The sequence below is a fragment of the Rattus norvegicus genome, chromosome 10 (assembly GCF_036323735.1).
Source record: "Rattus norvegicus strain BN/NHsdMcwi chromosome 10, GRCr8, whole genome shotgun sequence".
Taxonomy (NCBI): domain Eukaryota; kingdom Metazoa; phylum Chordata; class Mammalia; order Rodentia; family Muridae; genus Rattus; species Rattus norvegicus.
In genome coordinates, this window is record NC_086028.1 from 21904406 (window position 1) to 21925649 (window position 21244).

At 42.2% G+C, this 21244-nt stretch overlaps 1 protein-coding gene across 9 annotated transcripts in view; it reads right to left on the minus strand.

Annotated features, from left to right (window-relative positions):
• Tenm2 (teneurin transmembrane protein 2) overlaps positions 1–21244 on the minus strand; it is a 1136292-nt gene that overhangs the window by 919696 nt on the left and 195352 nt on the right. For all 9 annotated transcript variants that reach the window (XM_039085070.2, XM_063268320.1, XM_039085069.2 and 6 more), the window contains 1 exon segment: positions 12714–13015. In XM_039085070.2, the coding sequence (XP_038940998.1) occupies positions 12714–12939 (226 nt within the window). In that variant the 5' untranslated portion in view covers positions 12940–13015.

A 21244-nucleotide genomic window follows, 5' to 3' on the forward strand; every position in this document is an offset into this window, starting at 1 on the left:
CTTTTCCATTTTTCAAGTTGGTGATTGTAGGCTGCTGCATGTAATGTACATGAGAAATACCTATACCTCTTAAAGTGATTGATAAAATTATAAGTAGTAACATTTTTATAGGTTGTTCTAGGTGATACCTAATCTTGATTGCGAGGTTGGTTGAATTTGGAATCTACTAAGAGATACACCTATGATGGATCTGCAAAGGCATTTGCTGGAAGGAATAATTTAAGGAAATAAACATTCCCCTGGAGGTAGCCTAATATTAGGAAAACTAAGTGGAAAATTAGCTTTTGCCTGTCTGCCTTTACCCCTTGCTGGTAACTGCATCTATTCTGTTGCTGCTACCATTGCTGTTATTCTTCAATAACATGGGAAATGACCTCAGTTTCATGGTATTGATCACGCAAGCTGAAACACAGTGTCTCTCCTGGAATCCTCAAGGCTATTAGCACCAGACTGAATCTTCTGAGGCTTCTAGTCTCACACACGAAGCAGCTTCCGGGCTCACAGGCTCTCCAGCATAAATGTAACCATTGTTGGAGTATCCAGAACACTATTTTATGACTATTGGTCATCCTGATGTGGGTAAAAGGGTAAGTAGTTCCCATGAGCCCTAGTACCGTTATTGGTGGTTTGAAGTAGTTGGAGGATCAGAAAAGATCTTGTAAATGTTCTCTGAGATCTGAGGCTGATATAGCATGCACTCTTAGTTATGCTTTCGTTAACTTCCCAACAAACGTGTAAAATCCATGAAAGGAAATGAAATTCACACTGCCTTTCTTTAAGGATGTAGCTGAAACATATTGTAACATGTAGAGCTATCCTAGAAAGTGCCCATGGTTTCACGCTCATAAAGCGTTGTGAATGAGAGTATGATGGGACTGGGAAAACCATCTCAAAAATGGAATAACTTGCCTTCCAACCATCATTCCTAAACTATACTAGTAGAAGCAAATCAACCAGCACAGGGGAAAGGGTGTTAGGTGGAGGAAGGTCAGTGGAGGCCTTGGGAATAGACACCTTCCCTTCAGACATTGGCATGTGAAGGGAATCCCTGTTTAATAACAAACATTGATTAAATATCCAGGCACTGTGCCTGGCTGCTGCTACAGGAGCAGGGACATTGTTGTGCCCTGCAGGGAGCTTAAGGAGTGTGTATATACACACGGCTTCCTACGGTGCACTTTCTGAGATCTGAAGTGGTGGTTTCAGGAAGAGAGAACAATGTCAGACATTCCAGGTGTGCCATCAGAATTCCTTATGAACCAAAGACACCATCAGCAGTTTCAACACCAAGCACACAATTTTATAAGGTTTCTACAGCTTTTATGGGACTCTGAAACTATTCTAAGATGAAAAGCTTATTAAAATTCTCCTAAAAGCCAGCCAACCAGCCACCTACGATGCAAACAGAAAAGCACACGATTCCTTCTGTAAAACAATTTGAAATAAATGGGAACCCTTATAAAGTTTAGTCAGACACAGTATGGACTAAGTTGTAGGTGCAAGTCAAGGCCAGTGTTTTGCCAGTCAACCCGCTGTGTCCTGAAACGCAGGCTCCACACTGACAGCCCCAGAATGTTACTGCCCCCCAGAGCCCTCTCCTGGCCTACACAGTGACTTCGAAAACAAATTAGTTGCCACTTGTCTTAACCTGACTGACACCGTTAGCAGAGACTGAGACAAAGCATTGGGAAAGACCGAACAGAACAGAGTGAGGGACAGGCACAGAAGCAGGACCAATGATGAGTCACAGGGCCGCTCACGGCCTTGAAGACCTTGTGGGACGGGAACTGGGACTTTATGAAGCTTTACACCCTGCATGGCAGAATTAAAGAGAGGCTACTTGTTGTATCTGCCACCAGCGTGCCTTTTAGTTTCTTAACCTAAACCAAGAAGGTGCCCAACAGTTGAACCCCTGAATTCTCTGTGTCACCTTGGCCTCACTGTCTTTCTCATGAAGACAGTCAGACCTTCGTTAGCAGGAATGACCAGAGCCAGAGATGAAGGAGTTCCCCAGGAAGCTTACTTTACTTTGCAAATGACCTTTCTCAAACACGTAACACCTAGAGATTTCACGGACAATTTCCAGCTTTAGTCTTGTCCTCAGAAGCCGGAAGCTGGAAGATCCATTAGACTTAAACCAGAATTCCACGATGATACCGATGTGCGTTTCCTAAGAGGTCCTATCTGGATGTGCATGTTCCAATGAGAGCATCTCCAGTGTGCACATGTGTTTGAAAGCCTGGCCTACGTCACTTATCTATCTGTCCTGCCTACTCACTGTGATTCGGGAGCATTTTAGTCTCTGTAATAACAATCCTTACCCTTAATACGTCCTCACACGAGAAAGGGGATAGAGACATACTACATGTGACACCTTCTCTCCAGACCTCCCCCTTTTCTGTATGAACACAGCTAGTCTGTACTTCTTCCCATAGAGGTATCACATTCATTATTGCTGCTTTGACTTGGAGGATGTTGGATCAATTAACATAATTAATTGATTATGAACTACATCCCCAGCCAGGTGCTCAAATTAAATCTCCACTTATAATGTTTAACAGCAAGGAAGACGAGGAGAGGCAGAGCAGAGAGAAGAATCGGGCCACCTGCTTGCTCTGACTGGAGAGCAGAGGAGTAGAGCCTGGTGAGAGAATAACTTGTACTTGTACTGCTCACTGGACTGGCACGTGGTGGCCCACTCTTGCAGAGTCACTACAGCATGGGCTTATGGTTGGACCAATGATATACCTGAGTTGAGATCCATGAAGAATTAGGACCAACTAGTAGAGCTATGCTGATGGACTTCTGAATGAAGAGTGAGAATCCAAGTCACTCTACCAGGAATGAGGCCCGTAGTCTTGAAAGCGCCATCCATCCCAGAAGAAGGGGCTAGATGGGGAAGTGAATCTTTTCAGGCACAGTATGAGGTACTCGAGTCTGATTTCTATAAACATATACTCCGAGGAGCTGGAGGCATCGTTCAGCATAGAAAGTTCTTGACTCAGACGCATGAGGACTAGAGTTGGACCCCCACATGCTCAATGTAAATATGCCAGGCATGTGCCATGGGCTTTAATTCCAGTAATGGGGGATAAGATGGGGCTCAGACAGTGTGGCCCAAGTAGCAAGCTCCATATGGTGAAAGACTCTCTGCTCAAAATATTTAAAAACTGAGCAGTACCTGAGGAGTAATACTGGAGGTAATGCTTTCTCTGTCTCTATGTCTTTATCTCTTCTCTCTGTCTCTGTCTCTTCTCTCTGTCTCTGTCTGTCTCTCTGTTTGTCTCTCTGTCTGTCTGACTCTCTGTCTGTCTGTCTCCATCTCTCTCTGTATCTCTCCCTGTCTCTCTCTCTCCCTCTCTCCTTCTCTGTCTCTCCCTCTCCCTCCTCTCCTCTCCTCTCTCATCCCCTTCTCTCTCTCTCTCTCTCTCTCTCTCTCTCTCTCTCTCACACACACACACACACACACACTTTAAATAAAATGAATGAATGAACAAAAAAATGAACAAATCAATATAAATTTTAAAAGTATTTACCTTTAATGCCTCATTCCCCATCCCACCCCGTGTGTGTAGGGAGCTGAGGTATCTTAGGGTGGGACCCAAGCGTTGGGCTTTTTAAACTGTCTGAGACAGTAGACACCCCACAACCAGCCGCGAGACAGAGATGACCTGGAGTGTGGCCAGGTCTCTCAGTGCTCTGCTAGGACTTGGTAATGTGTGTCCGGCCTCCCTGCTGCAGGATCTCTGGCTTTTGGAAGCAGAAAGTGTTAACTGGGTCAGCTCTGTGCACAGCCTTCGTAATGCAGACAAATGTCAGGGGACAGGCACTAAATGAAATGTCACTGTAAACTAAGGAGAATTTGAACCCAAGGCTGCCAGGTGAACAGGGCTCCTTTTAAAACGGACGGTGGAGAGTCTCCTAAATCCACAGTCATTTGAAGAGAGATTAGTTTGGCCTATGGATATTTCCGGAGCAGTTGCCTGAAATTTCCTTTTAGAACACTGAGGTCCCCTCTGCCCTGCCTCCACATCCCTGTACTTCTTTAAGTGTTCTCCTCACAACAACCAGATCCATAGAAACAAATTTAACCCTCTGGAATTACTCTCCAAATACATTCAACATTTCTGTTCAAAGTGCTACAAATAAAATCAATGCTCTAACTCCCAGTGCATGGGGCAGACCTTAACCACACAAGGACACACCGAGAAGCAAGCATTATACAGTCAAGGTGGCTGTGGACATAGGGGAATTTAAAAGAAAGCGCTCCGAACTATTTTTAAAATAAAATGCATCCCACTGGGACTGCAATTGCCCACTGCAGACTATTCATAAATCAGGGAACAAAGAGAGGCTTCATATTCTCTGTCTTTTGGCCAAAGGAGGAGAGAGAGCAAGAAAGAGAGAGAGAGAGAGAGAGAGAGAGAGAGAGAGAGAGAGAGGAAGAGATGAGCTGAGAACACAATACAGCCCACCTGACTCTGTTGACTCTTTTTCATTCTTGAAAAGATGTTTCTGTCTTGGGGAAAATGCATTAAGCATAATGCTCCCAGTAACTTTGGCAAAATATTCCAAATATTATAAAAGGCTGTTGAACATTATTAGATGAGTCTGTGCTGCGGTTATTTTTAATATCCCTGTGAACATTCGATATTTGCTCTGATGGTTCCCAGCAGAGATTTATGACTAACGGAGAGCTGACTTGAGGTTGAGTGGGGAGGAAGGCAGCTCATGCTGGAGGAATACTGAGTCCCTTGGAAGAGTGAGAGTTTGGCCGTGGCAGCGAAGCAGGAGCTTGTGAGGTACGCATGCCAATGAAGGTGCTCATGGAACGAACGAGAACAAGCATTCATTCCGGCAGACACAACAGCCCCCCTCCCACCGCATCTCTCGGGATGCTTCCAGGATTGCCAGAGCTGAAAATTAAATTATAAGCCTCAAACATGACATTGAAAATGGAATGTTTCCTCTAACACTATCAATAGGATGACACATCTGTTGGAGGGGCAGCACCAACCCTGGACCAAGCCTGCAAATTGTGATGAGGCAGATGCTGGCTACTGCCCCATCTCTCGCTGCGCGTATTTCCTCAAGTTTCCAGTGAGAAAGCTGTACTACTGCTGAGTATATATACTCTGAAGTCTTCCGTATGTATAGCAAAGGAGGTCCTTACAGAGGTCCACTGCAAGCTGTGGCAGCAGCCTAGAGGAATGGTAGTATTACTCTGTCATAAGCACCCAGAGACAAAGATTGGAGACTGTAGTTCAAGACGTAAGCACCGTGCCCTGCTACAGAAAGCATTCATGCTGGCTTTTTATCTTATGATATGGTGTTGCCAGGCTGGAGAGGCAGCTGGACAAACAGACAGGCAATAGTGTCTGTTTCTGTGCTTCAAAGCATACTCATTAGAAGGGGCAATGAGCCATTAGTCAAAAAAAATCCCTTTCAGTTATAAGTAAAAGCAGATCAGCTTAGATCACTTTGCTTAGCTCCTATTCCTAGAGAGTCTCAGTAAGGAGAGTCCACGTCATCTAAGTCACTCTGAGATAACAACACAACAATAACCCAAAAAGGCTAGAGGTCGGGAACGAGGGATGGTTGGGGAGGGGCAACACCCTTATAGAATAAGGGGGGGGATGAGATGGGGGAATAGCATTTGAAATGTAAGTAAAAATCTCCAATTAAAAAATAAAAGCTAGGTGAATAAGGAAGGCACAAATGTCACCGAAGAGAAAGCCCACAGTTGAAGCCTCTTGGTGTGAATAGGTTTGGAATAGGCAGAGATTTTGAGATTTTGTTATTCTTCAAGGAAGGGAATAGAAGAGAACATAAGAGCATTTAATTACACTCTCTCTCTCTCTCTCTCTCTCTCTCTCTCTCTCTCTCTCTCTCTCTCTCTGACTGTACCGCTATATCTGAAGCACTTGAGATCCCGGACTAAAGGGCTTTGACCTTTTAGGCAAATGTTATATCTGGGAGCCCTGGGTTTTGCCTTTCAACATCCTACATCAATGTACATGTTAAACAAAACACTTTGGAGGCAAACACGACCCCGCATCAATAACATTTGTGACTTCCGTTTTAGGAGATTAAAAATCAAGGCTATTCTACTTATTGAGATAGGAAATGAAACTGATAGAAGTGAAACAGAACCAGACAGAGCGTGCGAAGGATCACGGGGCTATTCCAGCCCCCCACCAAGGTTCTTTTCTTCTTCCCTCGTTTTTTGATTGTATGAGCCCTCATGGGATCTCCTTATTTTTTGACACATTTTGTCAAGGTGATCACACCAAGTCCCGGGAGATTATTAACTATCAAGTTCTACATCTCTCTATGGCTCAAGCTTCTCTCCAGGATATCAAAAAATTGTTCAGATAACGGCCTGTTAGACATCATCACTTGCATGGTGTAAGAACAGCTTGAGTTCAAAGAGTCACAGTCTCACAAAACATCTTAACCGGCGAGCGAGTTCATCTTCTGTTTTCAAGCCCTGGGGATTAACACCAGCAAAGCCAGAGTGAGAAGAATTGGGAGCAGCAACATCTCCAGCTCTCCTCAAAGCCTCACCTGCTTGTCCAAGGCCAGCACTTGCAAGAAGGTCTTGTTATTCCATGTATACTTATCTTTCTCATTAAAGTTACAAGCCAGCAGAGCGAAAGCTCACTTGTACTCACATTTACACACACACACACACACACACACACACACACACACACACACACACACGTTTCTGCTCTCAAGTAGTTTTGGTTTATGTAGCACGTGGCAGAGAGCAGACAATAGTCTTTGTTTTTAACAATGGAGCACACCTAATACCGTCTTTCTCATGGCTTTCCTTGCTATAGATCTACTTCCGGTATTCTGCCTATGCTCTTGGTCTCGACATAGGCTGGGATCTAATATGATGGAGGAATGTATTCCAAACACTGAAAACATTCTACTTTTACATGAAGGTTCATGTCTTGCCATTCCAGAAGAATTTGGATAAGCAGTCGTGCCCTTCTGCTTCTGGGGTTATTGACAAGCACTGACCTTTCCAGGTCCTTAAGTAAATGCAGCGTTTTCCTGACAGGTGGAGAGAGCAGCCATTGCCCCAGAGTCCCTGAACGATAGATTTGTCCCCACTTACTCAACACCCTGAAACCCCAACAGCACCAGCCCTCCCTGTGATCCCAGTTTGGGCCACAAGGTTTGTGCACTTAAACACATACTCTCCAAACTTACGCTCCAGCAGTCCTGTGTTCCTGGAACATTCTCTGTAAACAGAAACCAACCCAGCCTTCCTAGAATATCTCTAAAGTTCATTTCCCCTACCTCTCCCACTCTTCCATCTCCACATTCAGCTAACCTTGAGTGCTTCCAGCCCTCGGGACAACCAAACACTGTTACTGCTACCCTTTGCATCTGGTTTTGTGGGGGTTTGTTTGTTTAGTAAAACAAACCTCCTAGACGTCCCATCTCTTCCTTGATGCTCAAGTATGGGCACAGAGGTCAGGGTTGGGCAGAGACCACATCTGATGTATACCTTTAGCATGGTGTCTCTTCAACTATCCTAAGTTTTCCTTTGCATAGGGCTTATCCTAATATGTCTAATTATATATAATCTATCACATATATTGCCTTTTTAAAACTGCCAGCTTTTGTGAGCCAGGATTTTTAAAGTTTTAGTCATTGTTTTTTTTTCCCACAAAAATTACTGATTTGTCTTATCATCATCAGCATCACCATCATAATCATCATCATGCAATAGGGAGAGATCATGGAGGCTTCCTCACAGAATTCCTCAGATCTGGTAAGATGCCAAGACAACCAAAGAAGACAGATTCTGTGCTATTCTCTGCTGAGTTATGAAAAGAAAAGAAGTATCACCTAGAGGTGACAGAATATGTTGAAAGCAATCTTTCGAAGGCATATTTTAGTCTTGTGAATAGTAACCAAACCCTGTAACCTCATTGAAACCTAAAGGTTGTTCTGTACAATTAGAGTGCTGGGCTTTTCCAAACTGGACCTTTCAGCTATTGTTTTAGGATATTCCAGAAAGGTACCTGGAGAGATTTGTGGACAGCGATGCTTACAGGTTTCCAGTGAATCCAAGATATTCAAAGTACCTTTACTGTGTAATGTCAGCTGAACCAAGACAAATAAGTCTCTGGAGCTTGCTGGTGGATCCTGAATTTCTGGTTCATTAACATGAGCTACATTGATGTTACACCAAAGTACACAGATCAAAATTTATTGCACAAATTATTTTAAAGATATCAGAAGTGAGAATATAGTTTATAAAATACTCAGATAAACTTAGCTTAAAATGTGTATGTATGTGTTTACACATTTGCAAAGCACATTGAAGTGTTAGTGGCATATACTGCCTCCTATTTATTTATTTATTTATTTACTTATTTTAGAACTTATGAAAGCAAAATTTCAAATACCCAGTTTTACCTAATTCTTCATTTAACCCCAACACAAACAGTTTGAGATACATAGAAAAACTAAATCATGGCCCCCTCTCAAGAGAGTTGAACTGCTAGCTAGAAGGAAAGGCTCTTTGAGGAATGGAAGCCAGGGTGAATCTTTTTTTTTTTCTTTTTTTCGGAGCTGGGGACTGAACTCAGGGCCTTGAGCTTGTTAGGCAAGCGCTCTACCACTGAGCTAAATCCCCAACCCCACAGGGTGAATCTTTTGGTCCCCTGGGCACTGCTTGACACAGAAGGCAGCCAGTTCTGCTTATGTAACCAATGTTTCTTGGTTACCATTTCGGGTTGAAAGGTTGGACAACAGGTGATGAGTACAAGGACTGGCAGGGAAGCTTTGCTAGATGCTCTCCTATGGCTCATCCAGTATAAATGGTACTGGAGAAAGGAGCAATGCCAGGACGTTTAAAAGAGTGGTTCATATGGAATAGAATTGCACAACAGGGTTACCAACCATGTGGGCTGGGGCTTGGGGCAGTAATGATTAAGAAAAAATTTAAAGCATATATCCAAAAAGTCTTGGAAATAGAAGGTCAAACCACTTTCCCACCAGCTTTTAAAAGTTTAACCATTTGTTTTTTGTTTGTTCGTTGGCTCAAACATAGCTCTTGAATGTGACTCACTATATGTGAAACCTGTCTCCACTTCTGATGCGCCCGACCTTAGATAATTCATTTAATTCTTCCACGACTTAGTTTTCATATATATACATATATATGTATATATGTATGTATATGTGTGTATGTATATATGTGTGTGTATATATGTGTGTATATGTGTGTATGTATATATATATGTGTGTGTGTGTGTATGTGTGTAAATATGTATCTCAAAAGGAACTCACAACAACAGCCACCTCACAACATTATTATGAGCCCTGAGTTTACACAAACCAAATGTTTGGACTGGCACTTAGCACAATGCACTCAAGGACTGGGAGAATTCTTTTCATCCTGTCGCCGCAGAGGATGAGCTCACGCAATGCACTCTTCCTTGGGAAGCACAGAATGCAAGCAAGAGGCACAGCCACCCAGAGGGGCAGAAGCCGGAGGAACGCAGGGCTGACTCCCAAGGCTCCTAAGCCACGCAGAACAGCAGCACATCACACCTCTCTGCACCCTAATGTCACTCTCGAAAAAACAAAACAACAACAACAAAAAGAAAAGCAACGACAACAACAACAAAAAGCTCATGCGACCTGCCTGGGAACTTGCCTGACCTCCATATTTAAAGTAGAGGCTCTTTCCTGAGAGGCCACGGGGCTTGGTGCCACCAGGCTGCTGCTTGGTCCTGTCATGCATGTTCACTCCAGGTCCACTTGAATGCTATTTAGTGGAGGATTAGTCGTTTACTAATTACCAATTACACCAGTGGCTCCAAGACCTAAGGTCAGCCATTTTCCTCCTCCACACCAGCAGAACGCGCCACAGTGGAGGCCACACTGGTAATTTACAGGTCTCTACTTTAGAGAAGAGACCACACTAGAGAAAGGCGGGGAAGGGATCTGTGCTGAGAGTACGGCAGGAGTTGGTCGACAGGAGCTTCCGGTACTTTCCCTCGTGATGCTTAGCCCCTTTCTACCGCCAGAATATCATCTGTCCTCTTGTTAGATCCTGCGGCAGGCTGGCGTGGGTACCTGGATCAGGTAGGACCCTGGTCCCCCCATCATTTTTCTAGGGTGGCAATTCTTTTCTACCTGGAGAGTCCTCCACGCGTGTTTGTCAGACTCGCTTGTATGTGAGGAGGATGTTTGTTTTATGCTCAGTGTCCTGGGTTTTAACTAAGCAGGGCACAGGAGTTGATCCTGCCAAGATCCCCGCTCATGGACCTCTAGGCTAATAAGTACTGAGATGATCTTGCAGTTTGATTTCATGAATAAGAAAGTAAACTGCAAAATGCATGACATTTAAAAAATGATTGTTATTACCGAGTATCAAGTTTATTTTAACCCTCTCTGTGGTGGTTCAGTCTTGAGCTGCGTGTGCCACACGCCAGATTGTATCTCCAGATACTCCCCTCCTTAAATATGCGCTTATTTACTTCCTGCAGAGTTCAATTTTAGAACCCATCAAAGTAGATCCACTCAGCCTCCGACTCCATTTTCATGCATAAATTCATAGATGCCTTCAGAAGGAATTGCACTTACATATGCAAATACTTCCCGATGCCTTCTCATTTCTACTTTTGGACTGCACAGTTTTTAATTCATGCAAACACATTACGCAAACAAATATGGACCCAATAACAACACACGGCATGTGCAAATTGCTAATTGCAAAGCCACGAGCTTGATACGGCCAAGCTACTTCTGTTATTATCAATGGCGGAGGGGCACGTGACGAGACGAGGGTGAGGAGAAGCACGTTTGAAAGTAAAATTCCGGCACCTGATTTTGTGGGGGTGTAAATATTAATAAGGGGGAAAAGGCGACAAGCAAATCCTGGGTTCAACAATCATCTGGAAGCCGCAACTTAGTGCCTGATCTGGAAGCCAGGGCCTGCCTTTGATGGGGGTTAGGAACAAGAGCGTGTATTTCAGCCTAGGATTACAGGAAGGAAAACTGTAGCACAAAAAAAACCCCAAAAACTATGACAGGAAAGGAGAGCTTTCAACTGCGATGCATGTATGTTGCCTTTTCGGATGTCTCACTTTGTTTTAGTGATGCCGTGGACATCCTAGCTTCTCCATGGTGATGTGTGCCCTCCGCTCACTAATTAAACTAGGTCTCCTTACTTTTCCCCCATCCACTGCCCACTGTCCACTACGTGGGGTCAGGCATAAGCTTAATGAAATAAACCACATGTTAAAGTTGCTCACAGATCGAAGGCAATCAAGCCAGAGCGAGCATCAGACAGCCCTGTTTTCTCCGGGAATATCAGTACATTTCATTTTCAGGAGGACGGTGCAAAGAAAGTAAGACTAAAGATCAAATTAAAAATTGTCTCCTACAAAGGGCTACGATGACAACAAAAGCGATTTTAACTGCTTATTGATTTCTTTAAAAACATTTTGTTAAATATTAACAGGAGTTCAGTAAAAATGGGAATATTTAAGTTGTTTCAGAACAACATCTGACCTGAACTTCTATAAATCTCGAGCGCTATGCTACTTAATTAGATACGAGAGTATTTTCTATAGATTAAAAAAAAGGTAAAAAGTAAGGAAGCCAAGAAGCCAGGAATGGAATTCCATGTGTAGGTATCTCCTTAGGAATTAAATTCATTCCGGGGTATTTACTGCTGAGGACTCAGAGAAAAGAAATAAAGAAACAGTGTTAGAAAACAAATGATGCACTAACCCAGCTGGACAGGGCTGAGCCCCTGGGTGCTGGCTGTGTGACCCTGCCTAGTGCAGCCACTGCTCTTGCGCATTCTCTTGTAGTTTTGCTGAGCCATTAACGTGGCCGGTGCATGCTCGGCTGGTATTCGAGAAAAAGGCACAGAGCAAGTGCGACTTACACTCTGAACTCCGCAGTGCTCAGCCTCACTTCACGGGCCTAGACAAGTAACCACAGGATTCGACACGATACTGGACACGAAGAGAAAGCCAACTGTTTGTGACTCAGAGAGAAGTCTTCCTAAATAAACCAAGATGTTGCAATAAAAGGGAGGTTTGGCACATAGGAAACGGAGATCTGCATGGGTAGAATTGTATTTAAGTGTTAATGTTTTTCACTTACAATCTTAAACGTGGAAATAAGAACACAGGAATCAGAATTAGCATCACATTGTGCGTTCATGCCTGTGTGTGTTATAATTTACTATGTTTTGCCAGAACGTTCTCATGTCTTTTAATATGTATGTGATTTATTCAAAGTGAATATAATTGAGTGGAGGAGTCAAAACGAGCTCTCAGAGGTTTGGAGTAAGCTTCAAAAAAAAAAAAAAAAAAAAAAAAAAAAAACGGTGTGAAAGCCTCAGACGAAACAGCCAGAAAGTTTCCATTGTCTCAGGAATACTTGCCTTTTATGAAGGCAAGGACCTGTTTCTAGGTACATCTTAGGAAACTCTGTGAAAGCACCTTCCACATTGCTGAGCAAAATAGCATCCATGATAAAAAAAGGGAACTTTTCACCCGCGAGAGTTAGACAGGGCAAATATTTGTTTGTAACTAAGAGTTCTGTAGTTGCTTACACTTCCGTCGCCACCATGAAACAGGGCAGGACAGGAATGGGGCTGGATCCGAAAGGGTTGGGCAGAGCTAGGCTGTGAGCCTATCAAGCGGGGCGGATCTGCCTACCTTGTCTAGAAAACTCATCGGACTCCCGGTGCACCAGGTCTGTGACTCGGTTTCCATAGTGCATTCTGCTGTCATGGTCATAAGCCTTCAGGGTCTCACTGGAACTGTAGGACTTCTGCGTGGGCACACGGCAGTCCTCACTGTCCAGAGAGGAGCTGGTGTAGCGACACTCCTTGCCACACCGTCCCCTGGTCAAAGAGCGATGTCGCCGATCCTTCACATCCATTATTGCAGATGAAATGGAACTCCGCGACTTTCAGAAAAGGGGAGGCTGGAGTTGTGGCACCTGTCACTTTACCCACCTAGAAGCATAAAAATAAAAATAGATAATTAAGTAAATAAATGACTGTGATTACAAGCAGTGCAGACTTTAGTTCTGACTTACGTGGAAACATAGATGGGAAACTGGCAGGCCTATACACCTCCTTTGGGAAAAGCTTACCATATACTTAAACCATCAGTCTACATGCAGCTCTAGACAATGCATTCATTTTCTTACTGTCTAATTTTATAGATTTGGGGGAAAAGTAATAACAGGAAGCCCCATCTCCTGATTGCGTGTGCACAAATGACACGGTCATTCTGTTGCTGGAGTGGGAGATCTAGTTACGAAGTCAATCAAAGCCAAGTTGAGTTTGCTCTTGTTTATTGTGAGATTTTTTTGTTTGTTTTCTGGTTTCCTTCCTTCCTTCCTTCCTTCCTTCCTTCCTTCCTTCCTCCCTCCCTCACTCCTTTCTTTCTTTCTCTCTCTCTCTCTCCCTTCCTTCCTTCTTTCCTTTCTTCCTCCCTCCCTTCTTTCTTTCTCTCTCTCTCTCCCCCTTCCTTTCTTCCTTTCTTCCTTTCTTTCTTTCTTTCTTTCTTTCTTTCTTTCTTTCTTTCTTTCTTTCTTTCTTTCTTTCTTTTTCTGTATGGAAGGATTAGCGAGAAAATAAGTACCCAAACAGGAAGATATGTGGGAAGAAGAAAGGAAGATAAGGGGAGAGAAGAACAGAAGGAAAGAAAAGAGCGAAGTCCTAGTGGCCATTTAGAAATAGTAATGGTTTGCTGCGATACCAGGTTATTCGACCAATGTTTAATCAATGTGATGGGCCAGGGGAATAATCATATAAGGTGCTGATGATATGCAAATTATCTTCTGCTGATCTCTCTCTCTCTCTCCCTCCCTCCCCCCCCTCTCTCTGTGTGTGTGTGTGTGTGTGTGTACATTCTTTAGTGAGTATGGGTGCAATTTCACATGTGCAATACTTGCCCCGGTCAGAGGACAGCCTTGGGTGCTGAGCCCTCTTGTTCTTTTCTCTGTTGTGTACCCCAGGTTAGCTGGCCCACAGGCATCTGGGTCTTCGCCTGGCTCTCCCTCCTATCGAGTAGAGCCCTGGGACTCTATGTGAGGGTGCTACAGTGTCCCACTTTTCACAGGGATTTCCTTGGGATTTGGGCTCAGGTTCTCATGTTTGCAAAGTTAGTACTTTCCCTATCGAGACATCTCCTCAGTCCACCCCTGGTTTCTTCCGTCAGCCTTCAGCCAACGACAATCAGTGTTTCCTCTTAGGAGATCTGTATCTGATAATAGCCGGGCATTTCTTCCCAGTGACCGGTCAACAAGAGGACTTACTGAGAGATGTGTACCCTGCAGAACCACCTGTTCATTAACCTAAATGTCCACTGCCCCTCTCAGTGACAGGATGCCTACTACACAAAGGGGGAACAATGTGGAGCTGTGCGTCTGATATAGGGAAGTGGATAGGAAGGAACGTTTCTGACATATCAACTGCTCTTTGGCTTCACAGGGTATGCCAGACATCACTCAGAAAACACCAACCTTCTGCTTAGCAAATCATGACAAAAAGACTTAGGTGCTCCAGAACTCCAAATTTCCTCGCTGCTTTCATTTGCCATATGAAATAGCATGGGCCCCAGAACCAGGGCCCGGATAGAACAGATCAACAGCGATTTTAATTAAAGTGGAAAATACAACCCAGAACCAGGGTAATGGTTTTTGTGCAGGCCACTGTTGCTCATGTCTCCTCAGTGTGTCAGGAACTGCTTGGGAAAACAGATCTGTAGTTCTCAAGCCCTCTGCTCTTCACTGGCTATTTAGACACTGAAGTGGGACATCTCTATGTACAAAAGGGCTAAGCCGCCTGCATACGAGGACAGACAGACCTAGCCAGAGGTCTAGAAATGAAGTCATTCTGCCTTTCTCTTTTCACACAGAGATCTCTTATCTCCAGGATCCTCCCAAACAAACCATTCCTATACATTATCAACCCTTGCTCGAAAAGTAGAAAATTCTGTTTAATAATTGGGAAGAATAAAAAGAGCGCACACTTGTTACAAAGCCCAAGAAGAACGATGATTTTTTGACACAGTTGCTTAGATAATAAACCATATAGTTTCCTGATGTCATTAGTTCCTCAGTCAGCAGGTTGAGAAACACCACTGAGAGTTACGCGCAAGACCTCAGGACCTTTGCAAAGGACACGATACCGGCATGGAAAATTGTATTGCTATAATCAATTCAATTATCATTATATTGATGCAGTTTCCAGAGGCCAAAGCCCCTTGTCCTTAATGTTGGCATGATTTTAGAATCCATGCATAGTCTCTACTGGGGTGTGTGGTCATCAAAGTGTGGTAGATGGCCAATCTAATCATGGCCACTCACTAGCCAATGACCTTGTCTAAAATAATGTGTAGCCCTTGTAATTTGGTTTATCAGTCATTCAAAAATGGAAAAAAAATCACAGCATCTTCTTCACAGAGATCTCATAAAATTTAAAGCAGCATTATTATAGAATATTTCCCAATGTGGTATCTAGAATGTGACAAACAGCGCAATGACAGCATGTGCTTTATTCTCCTGATTATTAAAATCTCATGTTTGTTATGTAGTTAGAGTCTTGCATAAGACAGTGTGGAAAGAGGGTAGACGATGTCAAGAAACTACTGTTCTTGTTCAGGCCAATGCTTAAACTAGACACTGATCAATGAATCCCTCGGACCCTGGTGTAGAAAAAAAACCAACGCTACAGAGTCACAGGTGGTTTGAAAGATGAAGGTTATTGGTCGACTTTTATAATTTGCTTCTGTTTTGTTTCACTGCTTAGTTTTTTTTTCCTGTTAATATTAACGTAGCAGATCTGTTCCTCGCTGCTTTGTGATTGTGTCTCAAAGGCTCTCTCTTGCTCTCGCTATGTATGTGTATATTTGTACAAGTTTTTAGTTTATTTTGTAAAACCTGCCCAGAGTGGGAGGCTAAATGTTCGTCACTTGTTAGCAAAGTGTATGGACTTTGGGTTTAGACATCTCTATTTCTGCCTTAGGCGAGCATTGTCCTTTCGCTAACACATTCCCTTTTCTCAGCTCACTATTATTGAACTGAGCTTGCCAGCAGTGCTCCTGGGTAAGTGATAGAAATTTACACGCAAAATTAGTGACATTTTAGGGGAGCTGGATGTCTTAAGGAAGTGGGCAAAGTGCATACACTACCAGCAAATGAATGCTTTCTTTTTGCCTTCAGCTGCAAATTTAAAAATTGTCAATATGAGAAACAACAAAGCGAGAGAAAGTATATTAAAATCTGAATCCCTGGCTTCTCTTTTAAGAGTCAGAGGTCAGGAGAAGGCTTCTAGATAGATGAGACATATATGTATGTTTCCTGATTCTCCTCATAAAGTATGAATGAAAATAATCAACCCAACCTCCGTAAAACAAGTGCAAGAAGAACCTGAATGGAGTAAAGAAAAATACACCCAGGTGCCAACCTACCAACCATGAAACAGTACAATCTCTTTTTGCCATGCATTTTCAGACTCGTAGGGAAGGAAGATAACATTCTCCAAAACAAAAATGCCAAAAGAAAAAGAAAAAGGAAAAACTGGCAGAGTTAAGTCAGTTCCTTATCCTCTACCAAAGATTATGGAAAGTTCATCTAATTAAAAAAAGAAAGACTTTACATTTCAGTTATCCTACTGAGGCAACCCAGTGGTATGGGAAGTGGGCAATATTCTCATTTCTACCTTCAGCAGGGAGTCATGATACCATGTCAGTGAAGCATTTCTCTTGAAACAAAATGGTTCCAAAAAAGGCCAATGCAGTGGTTTAAATTGGTTTGGCCCCCATTGGTTTGCCTGTGAATGCTTGGCCCATAGGGAGTAGCAGTATTAGGAGGTTTGACCTGGTTGTAGGAAGTGTGTCACTGTATGGGTGGGAGTTGAGGTTTCTTATATATCCAGGCTATGCCCAATATGACATGTGATTTCCTCTTTGCTGCCTGAGAATCAAGAAGTAGAATTCTCTTTTCCTCCAGCACCATGTCTGCCTACATGATGCCGTGTTTCTCGCCATGATGATAATGGAAACTGAAACTGAAAGCCAGCCCCAATGAAATGTTTTCCTTCTTAAGAGTTGCTGTTGTTATGGTTATCTCTTCCCAGCAATGGAAATTCTAACATAGCCATAGAGTTCCAAGATTTTATCCATTTTAGGCTATAATGACGCTCATTTTTCCCAAAGGGAATCTGATCTTCCAAGTCCACAATACGGCACACTTCCCCACTGACTCCATACAGGGAGAGCTGTAGTAGAAAGTTGAGTGATCCACTATCCAGCAAGAACAGGGAATCTTTCTGCTCCTTGTAGCCTAACTAGATACCAAACATGAGGCAGCACCACGACCACTCTACCACAAACACCCAGAGACAATCAGAACAGGTCTGTATAGATATGACCCTGTATCACGACTTGCACCTTATAAGGAACCCTGACTTGTTAAAGTTAGTTTAGCAGTTATAAGGGAGAGAGTCTCTATTTTCTCACCAGAGCAGAGTCATAAGAAACCAAATTTATAGATTTATGTAAATATAGAAGGTTTAAATAACCTGATACCACTAACATCATAGAACAAAACACTCTGTCAGCATGGAAACCAGAATTATTTGTTACACAAAGAAGGCCTGCGTTAGATGAAAATAGAAATGCTACTCAGCTGAGATCAATGCCAAGATAACAGTGAATGAACCCCAAGTAAGGTATCTAAATGCATCCATATGCAGAGGGATCACATATACCACAGTCAAACTTCTGAAAAACGAGAGATGAAGAAAAGGCGCAAGAAAGCACTGAGGAAAAATGAAAAAACACTGTGGCTATAAGGCTAAAAGTTGAACGAACCTAGAATACTCTTTGAAACCATGATGAACGGAGAGTTACCACAGTCAATTTCAGGACATGAGGAAGTTCACCACACCACACTGTATTCAGTGAAGATACTTATTTAAAAGAAGGAGGAGCCAAGATAAATCCATGCAGAGATGTACAGTAGTCCATCACTAGGTGAGCAGATCTGAAAGTGTGGCTAAATTGTTCAGTAAAATATAAAGGATTCCATAAGAAGAAAAACCGGAGATAACCGGAAGGATAAGTGAACACAAGAAGCAAAAGTGTGCTGAATGAAACTTGCACCCTTCTTTTGAGGGCGCCAAATTCTTGTTAATGGTGGAAGAAAATATATCATCACTGATATGATTCTAAATATATTTTGAGGTTATATTTAAGAAATTAATGTAAAATTGGAAATAATAAAGGGATGTAAAGACAGCTAAACTTTCCACATATTACTCTGGATAATAAAATATAAATGAAGTAGACTGTGAGCATACACATACACACACACACATACACACACACACACATACACACACATATACACACACATACACACATACACACACATACACACATACACACACACATACACACACATACACACACATACACACACATACACACATACATACACACACATACACACATACATACACACATACACACACATACACACATACATACACACATACACACACGTACACACATACATACACACATACACACACATACACATACACACACATACACACACATACACACACATACACACACATACACACATATACACACACATACACCTACACATATACACACATACACACATACATACACACACACACATATACACACATACACACACATACGTACACACATACACACACACATACACACACATACACACACACATACACACACACATACACACACACATACACATACACAATGACTATACAATCTGTCCAAAGCGATCAATTCAAGATCATTATAAATACATCAAAATCTAATTCTAAAGATTTACATAAAGCAGGAAGAAATCAAATTAAAAATATAGAAATGAAAGAATAAACAGAATATAAAAAATGCCAGACTCAGGCCCTAACCAAAGAATAAATATACTAAATATAAATGGTATTAATATATCAGTTAAAAGATAGAGACTAGATCAGCAAATTTTTAGTATATGTGCTGCTGAAGTGAGCACTAAGCAAATTTTTCAAATGTTCCAAATCTATACTGCTAATATGTCACTGCAACTATGAGATTGTGGGCATATTAAAAATATTTTAGCATACAAATATTAAAATAGAAGAATGACTATATTAATATTACATAAAATGGCCTTAATAGGTAAAGAGGATTTCCAGAGTCAGAGAAATCCATTCTATGATCAGACAAGGATCAATTTTCCAAACATATGGCAACTCTAAGTAAATGTGTGTTCAAAAGACAGAGCAAAATACATGCAGAAAAAAGAAAGGGAAGCACTTTCTAGTTCATCATAGGTAGGGGAAGGAAGCAAGGAAGCGAGGGAGGGAGGAAGGAAGCAAGGAAGCAAGGAGGAAGGAAGGAAGGAGAGAGGGAGGGAGGGAGGAAGGAAGGAGAGAGGGAGGGAGGGAGGAAGGAAGGAAGGAAGAAAGGAAGGAAGGAGGAGGGAAGGAGAATGAGGTTAAAGAAAAAAGTAATAATTTTTCTATTACCTAGCAGAATTCAGTAACTTATAAAAATATTGCACACTATGACAAGGAGGCTTATTCTGGGATGGGAACCGGAGCTGCGGCTGAAGCTCAGAGAATATGATCCACAATAGTAACAGGCTAAGGAGTTGTGATCGCGTGACAGTAGAAACCCGTGCAGAAAAGCCTCAAACAGAAGTCCGCCTCCACTTATAAGACCACACCCTCAAGAGCAAAAATAGACGGGGGGGGGGGGACTCCTTCGATTTGAACAAGAGCAACTGTGCACAAACTCATGATACTCAGCGGTAGCATAGTCCTTTGTTTCTAAGAATAAAGACAAGGCATTGGAAACCACTCTCCCCAGTCCCATCAGTGCCATGCTCTACCTTAGAGCCCGTGGATCAGAAAACAAAGGTCACGACAAGGACCATATTAGTAAATGGCGTAATAGTTGTACAAAACTTTATGAAAGTATAATAAAATCCTAGACTATGTGCAAGTGTTGCCAGTGTCACAGGAATCAAACTTAACATGAAGAAAACACTTGGGCTCCGACACTCTAGCAATGAGCACATGCGTCCTGGGAATCAAAACACAATGCTATTTACAATCCCCCAAAGTGCAATAGCGAGAACTAACAAGACAGACACAGACATTACGTTTTGAAACTGTATAAAGCAGGGTGAAAGAAATTAAATAAGTAATGTGTATCAGGTTACAGTTTGGAAGACAGAACAAAATAAAAACGGTTCTTCTCACGTCAATACATACATTGAAGGAAGCTCATATGGATTTGCAGAAGACACAGACGAGATTGTGGCAAATTTATGCTGATAGGCAGGGAAACTAGAAGGGTGTGAGCAGGCTCCGTTTACTCAAGTTAAACTTCAGGGATTTACAGCAATCGGTATTAAGGACATGGCAGATGGACAGAGACATTAACATACCAGAATCAAGAATCTGGGATCATATCCATGCAATATGTGTATCGGCTCTTTAAAGAAGATGCCAGCATCATTTGATAAAGAAAGGTCCTGTGGTAACAGAGGGAAGGTGGAGAGATCCCTACTAGAAAAACTCGCTTCTCTTTTCTCTCATTTTATTCAAAGAGCAACAGGATATGTATTAACAATCTAGAAGTGAAATACAGATGTTTTAGAAAAATTGAGAAACCTTGACACTGAAGAAAAGAATGAAATATGGCTTGAGACATTTTATCAAATATAGAGCTCTAAAAAGATAAGTTAATGTAGTTTAATCTCTTCCCAATTAACTTATTTTTTTAATCTGTAAGGAACGTGGTAAGGGGGCATAAAGAAAATCCGTAAGGGACCTGAGAGATGGTGTAGTAATTATGAGCCCATACTGCTCTTTCAGAAGACTTGAGGTCAGTAACCAGCATCCAAGTTAGGTGGCTCACAACTGTCTGTGACTCCTGCTCCAGGACAATTTGACATCTTTTTTCTGGCTTCTGCAGGCATATGTACACTACACACACAGAGACACACACGTGCAAACACACACACAACATGTATACACATATACACACATACATGCACATACATACACACAAACACACACAAATGCATATATGTGCAAATCAAATATTTGACAAAGGACAGATAATAGAATATATATATTCTTTAAATATTATATATAGTCTTCTAAAGATTATAAATTATAATA